The sequence below is a fragment of the Peromyscus leucopus genome, chromosome 16_21 (genome assembly GCF_004664715.2).
Source record: "Peromyscus leucopus breed LL Stock chromosome 16_21, UCI_PerLeu_2.1, whole genome shotgun sequence".
In the NCBI taxonomy this organism is placed as follows: Eukaryota; Metazoa; Chordata; class Mammalia; order Rodentia; family Cricetidae; genus Peromyscus; species Peromyscus leucopus.
The window spans coordinates 12,775,898-12,794,493 of NC_051084.1; the positions used below are offsets into that span (position 1 = coordinate 12,775,898).

At 52.2% G+C, this 18,596-nt stretch overlaps 2 protein-coding genes across 2 annotated transcripts in view; one reads left to right on the plus strand and one right to left on the minus strand.

The window, feature by feature from the left end:
- The window catches only part of Cmtr1 (cap methyltransferase 1), a 45,247-nt gene extending 43,872 nt beyond the window's left edge, over positions 1-1,375 (plus strand). The window contains exon 24 of the mRNA XM_028885039.2: positions 163-1,375. Within this exon, the coding sequence (XP_028740872.1) occupies positions 163-304 (142 nt within the window). The 3' untranslated portion in view covers positions 305-1,375. The remainder of the gene's footprint in view (positions 1-162) is intronic.
- Positions 1,376-1,989: 614 nt separating this feature from the next.
- Ccdc167 (coiled-coil domain containing 167) lies at positions 1,990-18,134 on the minus strand. The gene is made up of 4 exons (XM_028885040.2): positions 18,046-18,134; positions 3,722-3,816; positions 3,469-3,521; positions 1,990-2,630 (listed from the first exon to the last, which is right to left on the minus strand). The coding sequence occupies exons 1-4, from the start codon at positions 18,085-18,087 to the stop codon at positions 2,527-2,529; spliced, it is 294 nt and encodes a 97-aa protein (XP_028740873.1). The 5' UTR covers positions 18,088-18,134; the 3' UTR covers positions 1,990-2,526.
- Positions 18,135-18,596: the final 462 nt, after the last annotated feature.

The following is an 18,596-nucleotide window of genomic DNA, read 5'->3' on the forward strand; positions in this document are numbered from 1 at the left end:
GGTCTCCTGGGGGGGTACCTTTTGGATGCCAGAGGGGGAGCTCTCCACTTGAGGCACTGACAGAATCCAGTTTAAAAGCACCCATTCTTGGAAGTCACGGTTGCCAGGGGTCTAGTGGTCTCCTGGTCCTGTGCCACTCTGACTGACCCCTCCCCTTCCCAGTACCTGCTACTACAGCCGGCTCTTCTGGGAGTGGGGAGATGGCTTCCATATGCGTGACTCCCAGAAGCCTCAGGATCCAGACAAGCTGTCCAAGGAGGACGTCCTTTCTTTCATCCAGAGTCACAATCCTGGAGGATCTTAGGATCTCCACCTCATCAATGTCCTGTCGTTCTCAAGGCAGGGCCCGTGTCTGGTTCCTTCTGCCTCTTGGAAAGGAACTGGGTGGGAATGTTCTCCCTGGTCCTGAGGGAGATGGACTCCTCTCCATTCCCAAGTAGCTCAAGCAGGGTCTTTAGAGGACACATCCTTGTGGAACTCTGCTACCTGAGAACTGACACCATCAGGAGGCAGCCTGAGAGCAGCTGCTGGGGGCAGGTCAGTGCCTCACCATTCCCGCTGGAATTTGTAGAAGTTTTCTGAGTTCCAGTCTGCCTCTGAGGGCAGTCAGGCCGCCTTTCCCAACCCTTACCAGGCCAGCTAAGCAAGGAGGCCACCATCATGCCTGGCCAAGAGCAGCTGTTGTACAAATCAAGAGTTTTATTTCTTGTTTCTTTTTGCCACTCCCTTCCTGGAGTTCATCCTGGCAGACTGAGAAGGAGTGAGGGCCCAGCATCCCTGACACACCAGAGTCTCGGGTACTGGGTGTGACTGTGACTGTCTCGTGAGTTGTAGGGCTGTCATGGGTCTGCCTGTTGTGTTCTAAACACGGGGCAGCACTGAAGAGCTGCTCTTTTCCTCTCGGCAGTAACAAAAGAATCCCCTCCAGGGTAGGTGGGGCACCAGCCCTCAGGCAGGTCAGGCCACCTGAAGCTCTTGGCAGAGCCTTGAGCTAGTGGTAGCTCTGCCCTTCCTGTCCACTAAGAGGTACATACAATGTGGTCACTCCATTTCCTCTGTCTCTTTAAGAGGGAGGAAGGGCAGCAGCTTTGGGTTTGGGGAGGGTACCTGTGGTTGTTTTTAATGGGAGGTACCTCAAGAGATTTTCATGCAGGTCCTGAGGGCCCTATGCCAGCACCAGGCTGGTTTCCATGGAGATAGGGCATTGAGGCACCCGTGAGGCTGGAATTGACTCCACTGTAGGAGGTCCATTCTGACAGCCTCTACCCCTAAGCCAGCAGCAACAGTGCTAGGATGCCATATTTCCACCCAGTTCTGGGCCTATCAGTGTGTCTTGCAGAATCTTGGATCATTAAACATATTTTTATTGCTTGTGTGGCTGGGGTCTGACTTTAAGAGAAGGGGGAGGGTTTGTGGAATTCATGCCTCTCCAGCTCCTGGGCTGCTACCTGGTAGACAGCCCAGAGGCATCAAGGTCCAGTTCCTGTTTAAAGCTGGGATCAGGGAATGAATGAATCCACAGCCCCAGAAGGGTGGGAGGCACCTTCCCTCTTACGTAAATCACACAGCTCACTCCGTGGTGGCACTGTGACAATCCAGGATCAGTCTGTGTGACTAAAATAAGAGGTGTCAGACCAATTAGTGTCACTAGACAAGGGACAGGAGAGAGAAGGGGTGTTACTGACCCTGGCCAGCTTCCCTCCACAAGAGTGCAGTGTTCTGCACTAGGAGAGGCCGGCCCACTGAGCCTCCATCAGCTCCAGGTGAGAATTCCTTCACCTAACCATCAGACTTGAGTGGGCTGCCTCCGTCTGCCCCCATCTCCATGTTTCACGGTGTTTTGTTTGGTGGGTCCCTGTGTGTCCTGGGCCTCACCATGTTCCTGCAGCACCCACCTCTCCTTGTGACCCTTTACTGTGAGTGGGGTTGGGGTGACCTCTCTGTTAGCTGCTCTTGCTTGGCTTCCTTTGCTCAAGCCCTCCTTATTTACTGGTTGTTGTACCAGAAGTCTGTCCGGTCGTTACCATAGCTCTTGCTGCCCCCGCACTCCTGGAGGCCTCCTTAGCCCTGCCTGTCTCTAGAAGATGAGTTCATTTAGCATGCTCCTGGGACCTCCACTTCAAGCCCAAGTCACCTTTTATCATGCATGCTGCATTTTCTTTACTGGTGATCACAGGCCAGGGCACAGAATCTGGAGAATCGGGTGGCACAATGCTGCCTTCCCAGCTGCTCTCCTCCCTCCCTCCCTCCCTCCCGAACTGTGCACAAGCACTTGGGAACAACCCTTCATCCTTGAGACAGGGGTGCCTCAGCTAGTCAGCCAGAGATATTTACTCACTAGACAGCAGAGCTTGGGGCTCTTTATTGCCCCTCGACTGAGCACTAGGAGGAGGCAGTACCATGCCTTTGTGCTGCAGCTGCTGGGCAACCACGGGAAAAGGCCCCCACCTCCGTCTTGAGCTTGAAAGGTTGCCTGGTCCCTGAGTAGAGAGTGGAAGGGAACCTGCATGGCTGAGGACGGCTGACTCACATCGTCCAGTGGGCATAGAGTAGAGCGAGGAGGAGGAAGATGGCCACCGAGAGGAGCATGTTCTTCCGATTCTCTTGCCGAAGCAGCTTTAGCTCCTTCTCTGGGAGAAAAAAGATTAGAACAAGACAAAACATTGAGGCCCACCTAACTTCTTCCCAGAATTGACAATCTGAAGACAGAAATGTCTTTCAGCTACTCTTGTACCCCCAAGCCTGGCCCTGTCCTTGCTCTGCCCACACCCTCAGAATCCTTCAGCTAGATTAGACCCAAGAGCACACCCGACTTGCTCAGCCATTTCTGAGTACAGTAGGGCATGTGCTAGGCCACCAAAAGGGCTCATCCTTCAGGAGCCTTCTCAGCCAGCTGGAGCCTCCTTGAGCTCACACAGTTCCCGAATCCCTGCTGTCTGCAGGTGCACTAGAAGAAGCCCTGATATTCTTCAGCCACATTCATTCCCAGTCCTCACTTGTGCAGTTTCTACTCTGCAGAGGCTAAACTGATGTCCTGGCCACCTACCCCACCTAAGCAATGGACTAGAAGAACTGCCAGCCAGCCCTGGGCAGCCAGACTGACCTCACTCTGAGTAGAGAAGGAAGGACACATCCGAAGGGTCCTGCAGACCTCGAGGCAGGGCTACTGGGCTCTCACTGGCTCTGCTCCCTGCACCCAGAAGGTGGCAGCATTGCTCTAGCCTCCGAAGCCCTTTCCTGCCTAAGGAGGGGCTATCCAACCCCCCACTCCCATGTGGGTTGTTCTGGTCGGGTGGGGCATGAGACGCAGAGTCCAGTGTCTGTGGATGACAGCCTTTCTTCTGGACATGGCATAGACACACCCCAGTGAATATAGACCCCTTGCTACTGCTTCCTCCTTTGAACAAAAAATGGACCATTCTCACAGGTGCCAGGGATGAGGCTGGCAACGGGAGGGAACTTTCTTACCATACTTGGAGGCTCTGCTCATGAGGGTGGTTTTCTCCTTTTCCAGAGACCTCCTGTGGGGAAGGAATTTACAGCTCAGACCTTTTTTCCTGTCTTAACCAGAGGGGCAACAGTTCTTGTCTGTTTGAATAAAGGGGCCAAAAACTAGGATCTTAAGAGGACAGGGGTTAAAGCTCAAAGTTAGGGACTCTTCTGCCTTGGCTTAGTTTATATAGGAACCAGGCCAGGAGGCCTGACTGGACAGAGGCATTACCTGTCCTCAGGACTCAGTTCTGCCCTGTAGAGCTGGGAGGTCACAGCCTCCAGGTCCTTCCGACACTGAGACAGCTTCTCCTCCAGCCCATCAATCTGAAAGAGACAAGAGACAGAGGTGCTGAGCTCTAAGCTTTCCCAGCACTGGCGCCCTGGAGGGGCTCACCTCTAGCCCCTCCCTCCCTTCCCACCCCATGTTGTACTGGGCAGGGCCCAGCTTTGCTGTGACAGAGGGCTTCAGATTTTGAACTGCCAGGCTGAGTTCCCGAAAACAAGAAGTGGGTGAACCAGGCACAGGTTGGGGATGAAGAGGTAGATAACCGCCAGAGCCTGGCACCCAGCAGAACCTGCCCCACGGTCGATTCGGGAAGGAAATGCGCACTGCGGAGACAGCACAAGGTCCCAAGTCTCCAGGTGGGAGGGAGGGGGTTAAACGTCAGGGGCTAGCAGGGGCATTTTCCTCATAGACATGCTTCATCTTAATAGTGAGTCTGTGTTGTCACAATAGGCATTTTCCTGAGAATCAATAAAAATTGGCGAAACAATGCAACTCGAAACCACTTCTCGTTCTTTCTGTGGCTCTTACGCAGAAATGTTGCCCATCACCAAGGTCAGCATAACTCGATGGCAAAGAAGCTAAGCTCTTGAAAGGAGGGCTGCCAGGCCTATCTTCTTCCATCTGCTCTGTCATTTCAGAGATGTGATCTTAGAGAAAAGACCTGAGTTATGGGAAAATGGTTTGTAAAATGCTGGGTTGGGCTATCCACACCTGGGTGCCGATGTTAGGCATTTGGCATTGAACACCGTAATTCTGCCCTGACTTGGTCTCCAGGTATCTAAGTGGCCACTTCACTGGGTCTAAGCTGGCTGGCTAGAGCTGAGGGCTCCTTGGAACCCTGTAACAGTCCTTTTCCATCTCTACCTTCACCCACCCTTACCAAGTCCCCAAGAGGGACAGCAAACGTGGCCAAATGGAAGGACAGAGATGGGAAGGTTTTTCTGAGGAGTCATGGGGGCACCCTTCTGTTGGTCTCAGCTCCATTCCTTATTGGAGCTACCTGGAAGAATCTTGCCTCCTAAGCAGGCTGGTCAGAGTCTGGATGTCCCAGGCCAATGGCCTGGGGTCAGGAATCAGGAAAATTGTACTTGAAGTCCCTGGGCCTTTGCCTTCTGCCTGGAAAACAGCCATCTCAGACATTCCTGGGTCAGCCACTTTGGTGGGCTCCAATGGAAGGTAACCCCTTTCCTGCAGCCCAGTAAGAGGGCTCCATGTGAGGGAATAACCTGCAGAGCCTCAAGGTAACTGCATGGTCAGCTCTGCCATTTCTGTGGATGGGGACCAGCCTTGGCCAGCAGACTAAGCAGTCCCCAGAGAAGCCAGAGGCCTTCCTGGAACTGTACTGTAGGGAGGGGAACACTAGAGAGCCAGGCTTGGGGACAGCAGTCTGATATGGGCCCTTGTGGCCACCATGTAGTATGCCCTTCACAGAATGCTGCCCAGCACAGGCTAGCCCCTGAGATTGTATGTCTGTGCTGGGGCCTAAAACGTACTGGACCTCCTGCCCTGGCTGGAGGATACCTCTCCTTCACCTGGCAGTCAGCCCTGTCTACACTGCCCCTCCTATTAGTTCAAGCTTTTTATCTTCCCAGGCTAGAAGCCCACAGACTGGCCAGTTCAACTTGTAACTATGACCTGCCCGGCCTCTGAGAATGCCCAAGTCTGCAGGTCCTTAGGCCACCTGCCACCTTTGTGCCCCCAAGGCCTGGTCTCCTGCAGTCTTCCTATCTGTGGCTAGAGTGAGCAGCAGCTCAGCATGGGTAGACGGGGGAGCTGGGAACCAATGGTTCAGGTTTACACACCTGATTTCTGAAACCCTGGGGCTCACTAAAAGAAGCAAACAGTTGTGCCCCAGATGTCCTGTCCAGGTTCAGTTCTTCCTGCTGCTCTTTGGGCAGGGCCCTGGTTTGGGGACCATTCTGGGGAGGGATCAGGTTCAGGATTTCCATGTCTGAATGCCTCTGGAAGGTGACCAAGTGCCCAAACAAGTGGTAATTGCCCCAGAGCAAGGCCAGGCGCTCTTGCTGAGCAATGTCTTACAGCTGAGGCTGTGGCCAAGCCATCATGCTCTGGACAGGGCCTCAGGGGCTGGCAGTCGGGGGCCTTTATCTGAACAAGCCCAATTTATTTGCAGTTACACTGAATATCCCCACTTTCATTTGCCACTTTTTAATGAGGCTTAAATGGGCGAACACAAATCAAGGTTTTAGGGACTCAGTTCTAACCTCCCTCTATGAATATTTATGTCCTGCTGACAGTTCTGATTCCCTTCTAAATAGCAAGTTCTCTTTACAACTGCCTGATGTGGACTGGGGGGTGGGGGAGGCTGAGCATGAAGGAGGCTCTTCAGCAAGCCACGGGCTCATCCTTGGAAGGGGACTAGACACCAGCAGCACTTGAAGCAGAAGCCACTGTCAGAAACCGGAATAATGGGGCAGCCAGGAACCAGGCTGTGGAGGAGGCAGGGAGGGATGGTCATAATGCTGCTTTTAGATGTGATGTGAGGCTGCAGAACAGAGTTGTTCCTTCAAGACAGGTCAAAAGGGCAAGAAAAGATCGAAAAATGGGCCTTATACAAAGTCCCCAGTTAGAGTTTTCAGTCAACTCTCACGCGCACGGGTTATGGATATTACAGACTACAGTTCAAATCCCAAGTCCTCATTCATTTTCTCTCTGCCCTCAGGCCAAAGGCAACAGAGGGCAGAGAGTCAGGACCAGAAGCTGTAAGCTTTAGGGTCAGAGTAAGGATCTAGATCTCAGGGTCAGAGCTGGGTCAGTTGTCACTTGTCAGTGAATGGCAGGCTCCTTACACCTGCTTGTGCCTCAGGTGACATCTCAGAGCAGTGAGGTAATGATGTGCTCAGAAGAGCACTGCACACAGCTGGCATTTAGTAACAGCTGCTGCTAGAGAATGGTGCTCACTGGGTTGCTGTGGTCAGAGTAAGACAGCGTGAGGTCCTGGGGGTCAAGGGTAGCGGAAGGGAAGTCCTGCCCATAACAGGGCTAGTTATGGGCAGGCAGCAGTGGGAGGTCGTGTGTCTGTGGAGGGACCACAGGCAGGCAGTGAGTACGGAAGGTCCTCCACCATGGGTCAGCCCACCATTTGGCACAGAACACAGTACACTGATAAGCTCTGCAGTCTTGTGGGATGTGGGGGATGGCATTGGGGTGGGTTCAAGTGGCAGATGCTAGGTGTGGGGGAACCCAAGCGTGAGATGGTGAGGCCAACAGAGCCCTAAACAGAAAACTCAACTGAGGCCCAGGGAAGCAGTACTCCTCTGAGGAAATGCCGACAGCAGGGGAAGCCTGGCAGCCAGTAAGGCTGGGAGTCGGCCTGGGGATCCTGGGAACTGTGGCAGAAAGAGGATCAATCCAAGAGATGGGAACTATTAGAGTGAAAAGGGAAGGTTCCACCGTGGAAGGTCAGGGGGCCACCCAGAGCACCTGCCTGGCAGCAGACTGGTAACTCAGGTGCTGAGACAGCATGGCCCTGACAGAATGGGTATCCCCTGGTAGATCAAGGACCATCCATGTGCTGTGCTTATACCCAAGAACAAGGTGATACCGGAGGGAAGAAGGGCCAGTGGCTGCAGCAGTCTTCTGGGAGGAGCAGGGACCCCGAGATACAAGGGTGGAGCTGGAGTTTCTGAGTCAGCAAACTTCCAGCACCCTGCACTGAGAAGCTAGGAGGGACCACGTAAGGCCCCCCGTGGAGCAGTGTGGTCTTGTAGAGACTAGCCTGGACCCAGCAGGGACTGGGCAGTAGCTAAACCTGTCTGTGGGGCAGGGGAGAAGAAGCAGATAAGGAGGGAAGGAGGAAGGCACAATCCCAAAGAAGGTGGAGTACCACAGGCATCCAGGAGCTGGTACTTAGAGAAGCCTGCACGTGAGGCCTGTATTGCAGTCTGGGAAGAACTGAGGCGTCTGTCTGTCTGCCTCTGAGTAGGACTCAAGTCCCATGGGTGGCTCAGCGTTTGCTGGGGAGGACAGCAGAGCTGAAGGTGGCAGTCAGGACTCCTCAGAGCTGCCCTCCCTAGCCCATAGCTCCAAGCACTACTGTCTGCTCCAGGTGAGGGCTGTAGATCCCTAGCCCTAGGCCACACGAACAAACGGCCCCTCCCTGACTTGGATACAGCCTAACTCCCAGAGCTTTAGGCAAGTGTCCCTGGGGTCCTATGCACCATAAAACCCCTGTGTTAAGAGAAACTGTAAAACTCGTCTGAAATCCCCAGGAGGCATCTTTTCAGAGGATGGCGCCTCCAGGAATCAAAGCCCTGAAGAGGCTCCTCAGAGGCAGGGAACTTGTGCCACTTGCATAGACAGCTGCCCCTGCACAGGTCAAGTCAGGCCCCACAGGGTGCCAGCTCTAGGGCTGCTGGAGAAGCATGGGCAGCTTTTATTCCTCTGACAGGGAGAGTCAGCAGGAGCCACAGGCTTTTCAGTAGGAGAGTGAAACAGCTGAACACAGACAGCTGGGAGGCAGCGACCGGTCCACAGTTTCAGCCACTGCAGCTACCAGTGCGCCAGGCTCTCACCTGGGAAAGGACAGAGGTTCCCCTGGGGCTTGGTTCAAGGCCACACAGCCCACTCTGTTTCCTAAGTTGGCAAGAGGTTCCTGTCTCTCTAGGGCCTTGCTCCTGGGAGCTTTTGGCCAGCAAGTGACAGGATGCTGGCCAGGAAAGGGCTTGCCTGAGGCGTCAGGCAGTAGTCATGGGGCATGCCCTGCATCTATATGGCCAGGAGCTGCCTGGGTACCAAAGACTTATAACAAAGAAGATGGTATCATGCATCTGGATGAAGGCATGAATCAGGAACAACACTGGGAACCAAAAGCCCACACAGCAGATACAACAGCTGGAACACATCTGCAGCAATGTCCAGGTGCCAGGCTCTGTTCTAGACACTCCACACAGAGGGGGAGGGCAGATAACCAGAGTCCACATTTTATAGGCAGACTTACAGGAAGGAAGCAGCTTTCCAGATGTGTCCTAACCCTGTCACCCCACAGTAGGAAGCAGTGACTCTTAGACCAGAAGACAACTTCCACCCCTGTACCCTAGGATGGGCAGCTTTGCAGCTGTGGGCATCCGCTCGGACCTTGCAAAGGGACTGTCACCACGGCGCAGAGAGCTAGCTCCTGGCAGAGATGGCTAGCAACTTAGACAGCTAGGAGGTAGTGGGACTGGGTCCTGGACAATGCACTTGCCTCCACACCAGCCTTTTCCAGCCTTTTCTCCAGCACCCTTCGTGAAAATATCCACAACCAACAAGGACTACTGACATTCAGAAACAAAGTCAAGCACCGCCCAGCTGAGCCTGTGGCAGTCTGTTGGTCTGGCTTCAACAGACCCTCTACTCTGAATGACCTTGTGCCTGGCTCTGCTTGATCTCTTCTCACACAACAGATGCGCTGCCTGGAAGGGCCTGCCTGGAATCCGTGTGCTGGGAGACACGGGCGCCAAGAGCCTGGCGGCTGTCTTCATCCTAAGCTGACTCTCCCTTCACAAACACCCTCCCCCACATTGCCACACTGTCAAAGTACCCTCTCAAATGCACACAAAACACATCCAGTTTGGAGAAGGAAGTGTGTGGGCTAGCTGTGCCTGGTAAACCCTCTTCCCCCGCCCTCTCCAAAGGGCATCAAAGCTTCCTCCTCTTCTAATTCACAGCCTGGGAAGCTGGTCCAGGAAATCCACTCATTTTCACACATCAGGAGCCCTGGGATGTTTACTGTAATGGGTAAAGGAGCTAGACCGCCTGCCCAGATGGTCCCTGGCAAGAGCACCGGGGCTTTCCATCTGGGGCCTCTAGTCCATACAGCCAAGTCACGGGGGACCGTGTACATCATCTCCCAGGTGACCAGCCTCAAACCTAAATGGCTGATCCCCATTACAGTGCTCAAGTGATGTTTTTGCGTGGAGAAGGCTCACAGGACTCTGTTGGGGCAGAAAACAAACCACAGAGTCCCCCAAATCAATAGGCCTGGTGCCAAGTTTCTCTTGCAGGCAGAACAGGTGAAGACAGCAAGCCTTCCAGTGTCTAGTGACAGCCGAGGGGACCACCCACCTGAACATGATCCCCGCCCCAGCTCCTGAGGATGAGGTCTGCCATAGTCCAGGAGAGCCGCCAAAGTCAGCACAGAGGAGCTGTGCAGCTTTGAAGTCACCTTGCAGGCCAGACCCTGCCCTAAGCCTTCAGCTGCCCCAGGACAAAATGTTGTCTGAGGTTTGGTTTCTCTTCTTCCTCCCAGATCTATTTTTTGATAAACTGGCAAAAGCTTCTCCATCTCTGAAAGGCTCAAAGCACTTTTCAAGAGCTGGCATCCGCCCCGTGCCTTATGAATTCATTAATTAAGACGCTGGCAAACAGCCACTCCACACATGCTGACATCCAGCGGCGTTAGGTAATGAGGTTTTAGTCTCCTGACCCCCGCTAAGTGGAGCGGTGCCAGATGCAGGCTGCCGAAGTCACCTGCCCGAGGGCGACCTGTCGCTTCCACCTGTGCAGGTGAGGCTCATTTAACCGTCAGCAGACCCTGAACAGCCCACATCTGCCAGGCTCTCCCAGCAAGGCGGCTCCATGTCAGTGCCGGACCTCAGCCTCCAACCACACCCCCACCTGGAATCAACAGTGCCTCCCACCACTTAGGCCAATTGGGTAAGTACTTCCTTCCAGCCAAGACACTGCCTCTAGCCCTGTTGCAGGAAAGACTGGGCTTCCCCACAGCTCCGGCAGTTCATCCCAGGACTCCTAGACTGATTAACAGTGGTCACAGTTCATGCTGGCCAAACCATTTCTTTCCGGAACCCTCCACCTGTCCTGAGTCTCCTTCAGTCTGCTGAGAACCAGGGGATATTAACTGCTTCCCATGTACTTTTATCCCTTACAGGAGATACTATGAGTTGGCCAGTCCAGCACTGACTCCCAGCCCTTCCCCTCAGCTCACCTCCACTGCACACGTTAGAAAACAGTCTGCTGACAGCCAGGCTTACACACAACTCAGCTTTGGGCATAGAGCCAGTTCCAGATGTTATCTGGGAGACTTCTGGGAGTTCATGCTTGGCTAGTAAGAGTCTTGATCTGTGGCTGACCGCGATGACTGGAGCGGTGGCAGCTCTCTTGTGACTATGGCCACAGTTCAGGGTATGCAGAAACAGTAGCCCTGATATTAAATACTAGCTACTGAACAGAGCCGAGCTTCTGAACCAAGGCAGGAGTGACCTATCTGTCCTCTCCTATGGGGAGAATGACATTCCCCACGCGTGGAGGCCATTCTGAAACTTATAGACAAAACTTTCCCAGTGGACAAGATTTGTGTACTAGGGACCAAATCTAACCGAGTTATCTCCTTCGGCTGGGGACATGGTTCGTCAGCAGAGCACCTTCCAAGCATACAGGAGGCATTAGCGCCATAAAAAGGTGGGGGCAACTAAGACCCAAGCTTACTAACTTAAGGCCAAGTGGCCCAAGGCCTGCAGGCCAGCTACAAAAGAAACAATCCAGTTACTGCTTATAGTTTAAATTGCAAGCGAGTTCCTATCCATCCGAATTCTCCCCGTCCATTTGGGTGGCAACTTCTCATGGGATGATGGTTTGCTCTCATTGCTCAGAACAAACTCTCAGAACCTAACACAGTCAGCTGTTTCCGACCGACTCTCATGGGCCTCTGAAGGAAGCCGAGTTGGGGGATCAGAAGAGGCCTGGCTGCCCTCGGTGACCACCTGGCACAGCTGGCCCATGGCCACCCTCAGGGTGAGGGCCACCTGCTTGGTAATTGTTTTGCTACACAAGCCAGGCCTGTTTGCAGGTGCTGAGATCTCTCACTTGTGGGGCTTTTTATTGCACTCGTCAGATTAACAAACATTTTTGATTAAATCACCACTTCACTAGCTCTGAGCGAACGACTTTTAATAAGAGGACAATATCTACCGCTACTGAGCACCAGTGCACATTCAATACTCAGAGCCGCTGGGGGCAATGGAAGAGGAAGCAGAGAACCAGCCAGATGCCAGGCCTTTGCTGAGGCCCTGGGCAACAGGTTTCAAGTCCTTAAATAGCCAAGCAAAAAGTAACCATAGAGACAAAGACTGCAGATATCCACATGCTCGTACGTTTTTATACATCTGTTTATTTGCCAATATTTTAAATATCCATGCAAACACCTATAAAAGTGCAGTTACTGAGGGGGTGAAAATGGGCTGGGGGCACAGCTCGCTTTGGAGGGCTCGCCTACTGGGCTGGCCTCTCCTTAAATCCCAGCTGCTGCTTCAGTCCCAGCGGACCACAGAAAACAGCACAGTCAGCCCTGATCAGTCTTGTCTTTGCTCTGAAACTGCACGAGCCCGGCTTCCATCATCTGCATTGCCCTCGGTTGTTTTCCAAACTCCCACAACAGCTCGTTACACTGGGATCACCACAGTATTTCCAGCCCAAGGTTCCAAACACCTCCACGGTCCTCCCCAAACATGCTCAGGTCCGTCCTAGTTAGCTTTTCTGTTGCTGTGATAAATGACATGACCAAAAGCAACTTGAAGAAAGGGTTAATTTCAACGTAACCGTTTACTGTCCATCATGAAGGGGAACTCGAGGCAGGAACCTGGAGGCAGGAACTAAAGCAGAGGCCAGGGAAGAGTAATGCTTAGTGGGTTCCTCCTCCCCATGGTTTGCTCTGCCTGCTTTCATCCACAACCCTGGACCACCTGCCCAGGGTGGCACCACTCAGTTGGTTGAGCCTTCCCACACCAAATCATTCACCAAGAAAATGCCCACAGACTTGCCCACAGGCCAGCGTGATGGAGGCAATGTCTTGAAGTTCCTTCTTCCTAGATGACCCTAGTTTGTGTCAATTTGACAAAAAGCTAACCAGCACCCTACCATGCATACAGCTGCAAAATGGGTAGATCTGCTCCCATTTAAAGCACTGAGAGCATACGTGTTGTGTGGAACTCAACACTTAAAATTCTGTGCTGGAGGCCGAGGGCACAGCTCAATGGCAGAGCACTTGCCTGGCAAGCAGATGGCCCTGGGCTCTAGCCCCACCATAGAGAGATAGGCAGAAAGGTGGATGGAAGATTGATAGATCAATCAGTCGACTTGAGTCAGCCAGATGAAAGACAGGAGCTATTTCTCTACCAAAGCAGGAAGAAGGGGATGAACTCTAACAGAACTCCAAAACTTGGGGAGAAAGAGTGGCTGGCTGTCCTCGGCCACCTTATGCCAGGCATGCTCTGGGCACCTGACAGCAACCTGTGAGGGAAGAGGTGATCTGAGGGAGACCTGGCCTACCACATGCCAGCCCCTTCTCCCATGGTAATCAGGCTGCAGCTGAGCACGTGGCCTCCTGGTTGATGAGTCCATTTCCCAGCTGCCCTGGCAGGTAGTGGGGCCATGCACCTTGGTTCTTAAAAACAGAAAGCGGGCAGTCTGGGCCTGGGGTCCTTAATGCAGTGGGTACTTCCTTAACAAAGGGGACACCATGAGGTGTGTCCTGATCTTAGAGATAAGATGGCAGAACCCCTAGTCCACTAGACCAGAGGCTGGCAATCAAAGGTCCGGGGACCAAACACACTCTACTTCCTCTTCCTATGAAGAAAGGGCAATTTGGTTTTTGAGATGTTTCTCACTACTGTAGTCTATGCCGACCATAAACTGAGGAGCCACCTTGCTACAAGCTGCGAAAATATACCAAGTAGGATTTCAGCTGATTATGACAAAGCTAATACCTGGAAGAAGCTGAGGGCCTTCCAGAGGTAAGCTGAGGCTCAAGGAGCCTTGGTGATATTTGGCTCTTGATTATCAGCTATGAGTTTCCTGCTATGAGTTTCTTGTGTGCTATTGTAGTTTTTCCATCATTTATTGGGCACCATTTCCCCTCTGCTAACGGAATATTTAGATAACCTTCTGCGCTGACAGCTATGCACAGCCAGAACCCCAGTTCACACCTCCCTGTAATTATCATCATTGGCAGCATCCAGCCAGGTCCATCCCCAGACAGAGGAAAGTACCTTATCAGAGATACCTCTGTACTCTAAGAACAGACTTAAGCATCCAGACTACCTGTTTGAGAAGGCCTGGCAGAGCCGGGCCGTGGTGGCACATGCCTTTAATCCCAGCACTCGGGAGGCAGAGGCAAGTGAATCTTTGTGAGTTCGAGGCCAGCCTGGTCTACACAGGTTGCCTAGCGACTGAGCACACTTTCCCCCACCCTGCAGAAAAAACGGCAGATAGCTTGGACAGATAGGAGCCACAGGAAAAAAGAAGACAGTTTTATTTTCTCTCATTGACCTAGCAACTCAGATTCTTTTTTTTTTTTTTAAGCTGATTTTTTTTTTCCTTTTATTTTATTTTACAATACCATTCAGTTCTACATATCAGCCACGGGTTCCCCTGTTCTCCCCCCTCCCACCCCCTCCCCTTACCCCCAGCCTACCCCACCCCATTCCCACCTCCTCCAGGGCAAAGCCTCCCCCGAGGACTGCGATCAACCTGGTAGACTCAGTCCAGGCAGGTCCAGTCCCCTCCTCCCAGACTGAGCCAAGCGTCCCTGCATAAGCTCCAGGTTTCAAACAGCCAACTCATGCAATGGCAACTCAGATTCTTAACATTTTCTACCAATCATGTTTAAGGTTATAGTTGAGCACATAAGATCCCTCTTCTTAGATATTATCCAAATTTAACCTTTTTAATTCATTTCCACATTAGTCACTTCCCTTTTGGGTTGCAAATGATAATTAACAGTTATTGCCTCCCTATGTGATTCTTATCACCCCTCCGTTTGACCCGGGAAGCCTGGCTTTTCACTGCCAGGGAATTACTGCTTGTAAGTGTGTGTGTGTGTGTGTGTGTGTGTGTGTGTGTGTGTGTGTGTGTGTGTGTGTATATATATATATATGGACTCTCAGGGCACAAGAGGACAAAGATTTGGAAGAATAAATGACCGGACTAAGAGCTCTTTGTGCCTAGATTCTATTTCCCAAAAATAGTCCTCGCCGCTTGTAGTTCTCTCTCCTGAGCCCCTGGGATGTATAATATTAAGGCTGGTCCCTCTAATATTATACAGGACTGCCTGTCTCAGCCTCCTAAGCACACCACTAGCTTTAAATAAGGCCTACTCACTACTTATATAAGCTGCCACACTCACATACTGTCCACAGCTGCTTTTCTCTATTTTTTTGTTTGTGTATTTAAGTCAGGATCACATGTATCCTGGGTTGGGCTATGTAGTAAGGATCATCTTGAACTCCTGATCTCTCTGTTTCCCAAGTGCTGAGATTATAGGCATATGCTATCATAACTGGCCATGGTAGTTAATTTTTTTTCTTTCAAGATTTATTTATATTTTATGATTTTTTTTCTCGTTTGTGTACCACATGCATACCTGGTGTCCACAGAGGCCAAAAAAAAGGCATCAGATCTCCTCAGAACTGGAGGTAGAGAGATTGTGAGCTGCTGTGTGGATGGTGGGAACCAATCCTGGCCTTCTGCAAGAACAACCAGTGCTCTTAACTGTTGAGCCATCTCTCCAGCCCAGTACTCATAGTCTTTAAAATTGGCCCAACATCAAATGAGCAAATACTGAAGCGGGTTGGGCTTCTGCAAAGCTCTGGTCAACAATTTCATCAACTAATCCAACACAACGTTCTCTGATGTGTGTTTTGTAAAAGAGATCTTATTTAATAAACGGACGATTCATTAGCATTGAACTCACTGCCCAGAAACTCACTGTAGTGCCGAGCTGCTTCATGCCTGAAAAATGGTTAATCTAACAAACCGATTGTCCCTATAAGCCACATCACAGCTCTGGAACACTAGACGGCACTTTAGCGCTGTGCTTAGGGGTCCCTTGAAGTAGCAAAATCACCAATAAAGAGCACAAAAATGCAAAAATCGCGGCACTAGAAAGCCCATAAAAAAGACGTTTGTTATGGCGTGACAGCTCAAATAGGGCAGAGCCGCACTCGCTCAGCCTCAGCTGGAGCTGCGGCTCTCAGGTGACTCCCACGGGCGGCCACTGGCTTTGGCAAAGGTGCTGGCACTGACTTGAGGGCAGCAGAGCCGCCACATCAGGGAGGGGGGCAGGTCTGGGAGTCTGAGGAAGACAGAAGAGAGCGGCCACGGAGGTTGCACCCCACTCACCAAGTCTAAACCGGTACTGTTCGACTCTTTCTACGCATGGTCTGCTGACCGCTTCCCCAGGCTCAGGGCAACTCTTCATTCTCGAAGCCTCTGAATTTGGGGGTTTCCGTTACAGCAGCTCACTGTGCGCTAATACAGGCTATCAGGTCTATGGCCTTGTGCTACATACACACTGCCAGCTTATTTCACCAGGCATGCTTTAGTCTCTCAGGACATTCACATTCCCAACAGCTTTTCCCCCTACCAAGCAGGCCAGAACCCAGTTGAGGGGGGTGCTACTACAGTCAGCTGCTGTTGCTGGAATTCTTTCCTGGGGGAGACAGAAGCCAATGCCTACCCCTCCTCCTAAGATCCCAATGACAGACTGAGGGGTAGTTCTGACAAAGTTCACTCTACTGAGTTTACTGGGCTTCTTTAGAGAACAGGTGAAGGCCACTTATAGGGTGTGGGTGCTCCTCCCCAACAGTCCACACTTGGGGCCCTGCTGTGGATATCGTTCTATATAAATAAAACACTGATGGCCAGTGACCAGACAGGAAGTATAGGCGGGACAAGGAGAGAGGAGAATTGGGGAAACAGGAAGAAGGAGGGAGACATTGCAGCCAGCGCCAGGACAAGCAGCATGTAAAGACGCCAGTAAGCCACCAGCCATGTGGCAAGGTATAGATTTATAGAAATGGGTTAATTTAAGATATAAGAACAGTTAACAAGAAGCCTGCCACGGCCATACAGTTTATAAGTAATATATGTGCCTGAGTAATTATTTTATACGTGGATTGTGGGACTGCAGGGCTTGGGGAACCTGGAGAGAAGCCCTCCAGCTACAGGGCCCCCTCACCTAGCCTTCCCTAGCCTAAATACTATAGCCCTGCTCTGAGGCCATGTTCAATACAACAGGCCCTGAGTTGCATACAACGGGTGGTATGGGAAGAGGCCGGCCACTCAGGTGAGGATCTTCTGACCCTCCTCAACAATCAACAATCGCAGCTGGGATAATCCTTTTGCAAGCAATCACGGCTGAACTTCCCTAGACTCCGAAGGACCGCCAGACACAACACCTGCATTAGCATGGATATGCACGGCTTAAACACCACACTCAGGTCCTACTGGGATGAAGAAATGGCCGTGTCTCTGCTTATGCAAGCTCTATGGTGAGTCTTTGAGAATCACCCAGTAGGTTAGAAGTCTGGGGGGGCTTTTGACGTTGACACCTGATGTTGTCATCTACAAATATGTTGAGTCACATTCCTAGATGTACTGGGACACTTGTGGCCTAAGGGCCACAGGCTGAACATGTCTGCTATGGGAACTGAAAGGAAACGGGTCCCCACTTGCGGGCAGCCCACCTGAGTGAGCATCATTCTGTGCTCTTCCCCTTTACCATTTTAAGCTGGTTTCCACTTTCTCCTTCCTCTTTTGGGACAGGCTCTTGCTCTGTATCCCAGGCTGGCTTTGAACTCACAATCTTAACTACCTTAGCTCTCTGAGTCGTGGGACTAGAAGCATGCACTACCATGCCCAACCCCTGGGTTCTACCTGGAACCTCGGTTCCCCCATCTATACAGACATGCCAGGCACGCAAGGATTCCCTGAGAATGCAAGCGAAGGTAGCAAGCAGACGGTACTCGACCAGCATCTGATGCCGTTCTTTCCACGTGTGACAAACTATTTCAAAGGCCTTCCCTAACACCAGTTCCAGATTCCCAAAGATCCTCCCTAACACCAGTTCTAGCATTCTTTCCAGATTCCCAAAGATCCTCAAAGTTAATTTCCAAGCTACACACAGGCTTTGGTACCCCACGGGAGAAAACTTCCCATCTCTGGCGATCTTCGAGCCATTTAGCAATATCCTGGATCCCAGAAGCGCACTCATCCCCGAGTCCGTGACAGTCTCCTCGTCTGCAGGTCCCTAACGTGTCCCCTTCTTCTGGGGCTCCCCCGGCCTCTCTCATCACTGCCTCCCTCATCCCGATCCCTCACCTCGCGGCCCTCTTCCCTCTCCCAAAGCCGCGTCGTCGCCCTCGCTTCCTCCGTCCGGCCCCTCGCCCTGCAGCCGCCGGCCCGACCCACGCCCCTGCGGCGGGGCACGGCGACTAGAGCCACGTGGCCCGAACCCCGACTGCTCCCCTCACCTCCTGAGCGACGCCGAGATTCTCCCGCTTCTTTTTAGTCATAGTTGCTCGCCGTGTATCCCCTCCGCACCGGACCCGCCCCCTAGGCCGCCCCGCGCACGCGCAAGCCCTCGTGCTTCTCTCTCACTGGCCAGCGCGGCAGAGGAGGCGGGGCTTCTGCCATCGCCATCTTGTTGAGGGGCGCGTCCCTCCTGCCGCGGCCATGTTTGTGAGGGGCGGGCTCTAGTTACAGGATCTGCAGAGAAGCCGTGATTGGTCCACGCCTGGGTGGAGACCGCTTTACGTGTACAGATTGAGAACTTTCTTTTTTCTTTTCTTTTCTTTTCTTTTCTTTTCTTTTCTCTTCTTTTCTTTTCTTTTCTTTTCTTTTCTTTTCTTTTTTCTTCTCTCTCTCTCTCTCCCTTCCTTCCTTCCTTCTTTCCTCCCTCCCTCCTTCCTTCTTTTCTTGTTCTTTCTTTTTCTGTCTGTCTGTCTGCCTGCCTGTCTTTCCTTTTCTTTTTTCTCTCTCTTTTAAACATCTTCTTCCTTCTTGCAGCCGTCAGCGGCATCCC

Coding starts and splice junctions, on each gene's coding strand:
- Ccdc167 (XM_028885040.2), bottom strand. CDS start 18,087: ATGACTAAAAAGAAGCGGGAGAATCTCGGCGTCGCTCAGGAG. Junction 3,817..18,045: donor ATCTCGGCGTCGCTCAGGAG/GTGAGGGGAGCA, acceptor TGTCTCTTTCAG/ATTGATGGGCTGGAGGAGAA. Junction 2,631..3,468: donor GAGCAGAGCCTCCAAGTATG/GTAAGAAAGTTC, acceptor TTTTTCTCCCAG/AGAAGGAGCTAAAGCTGCTT.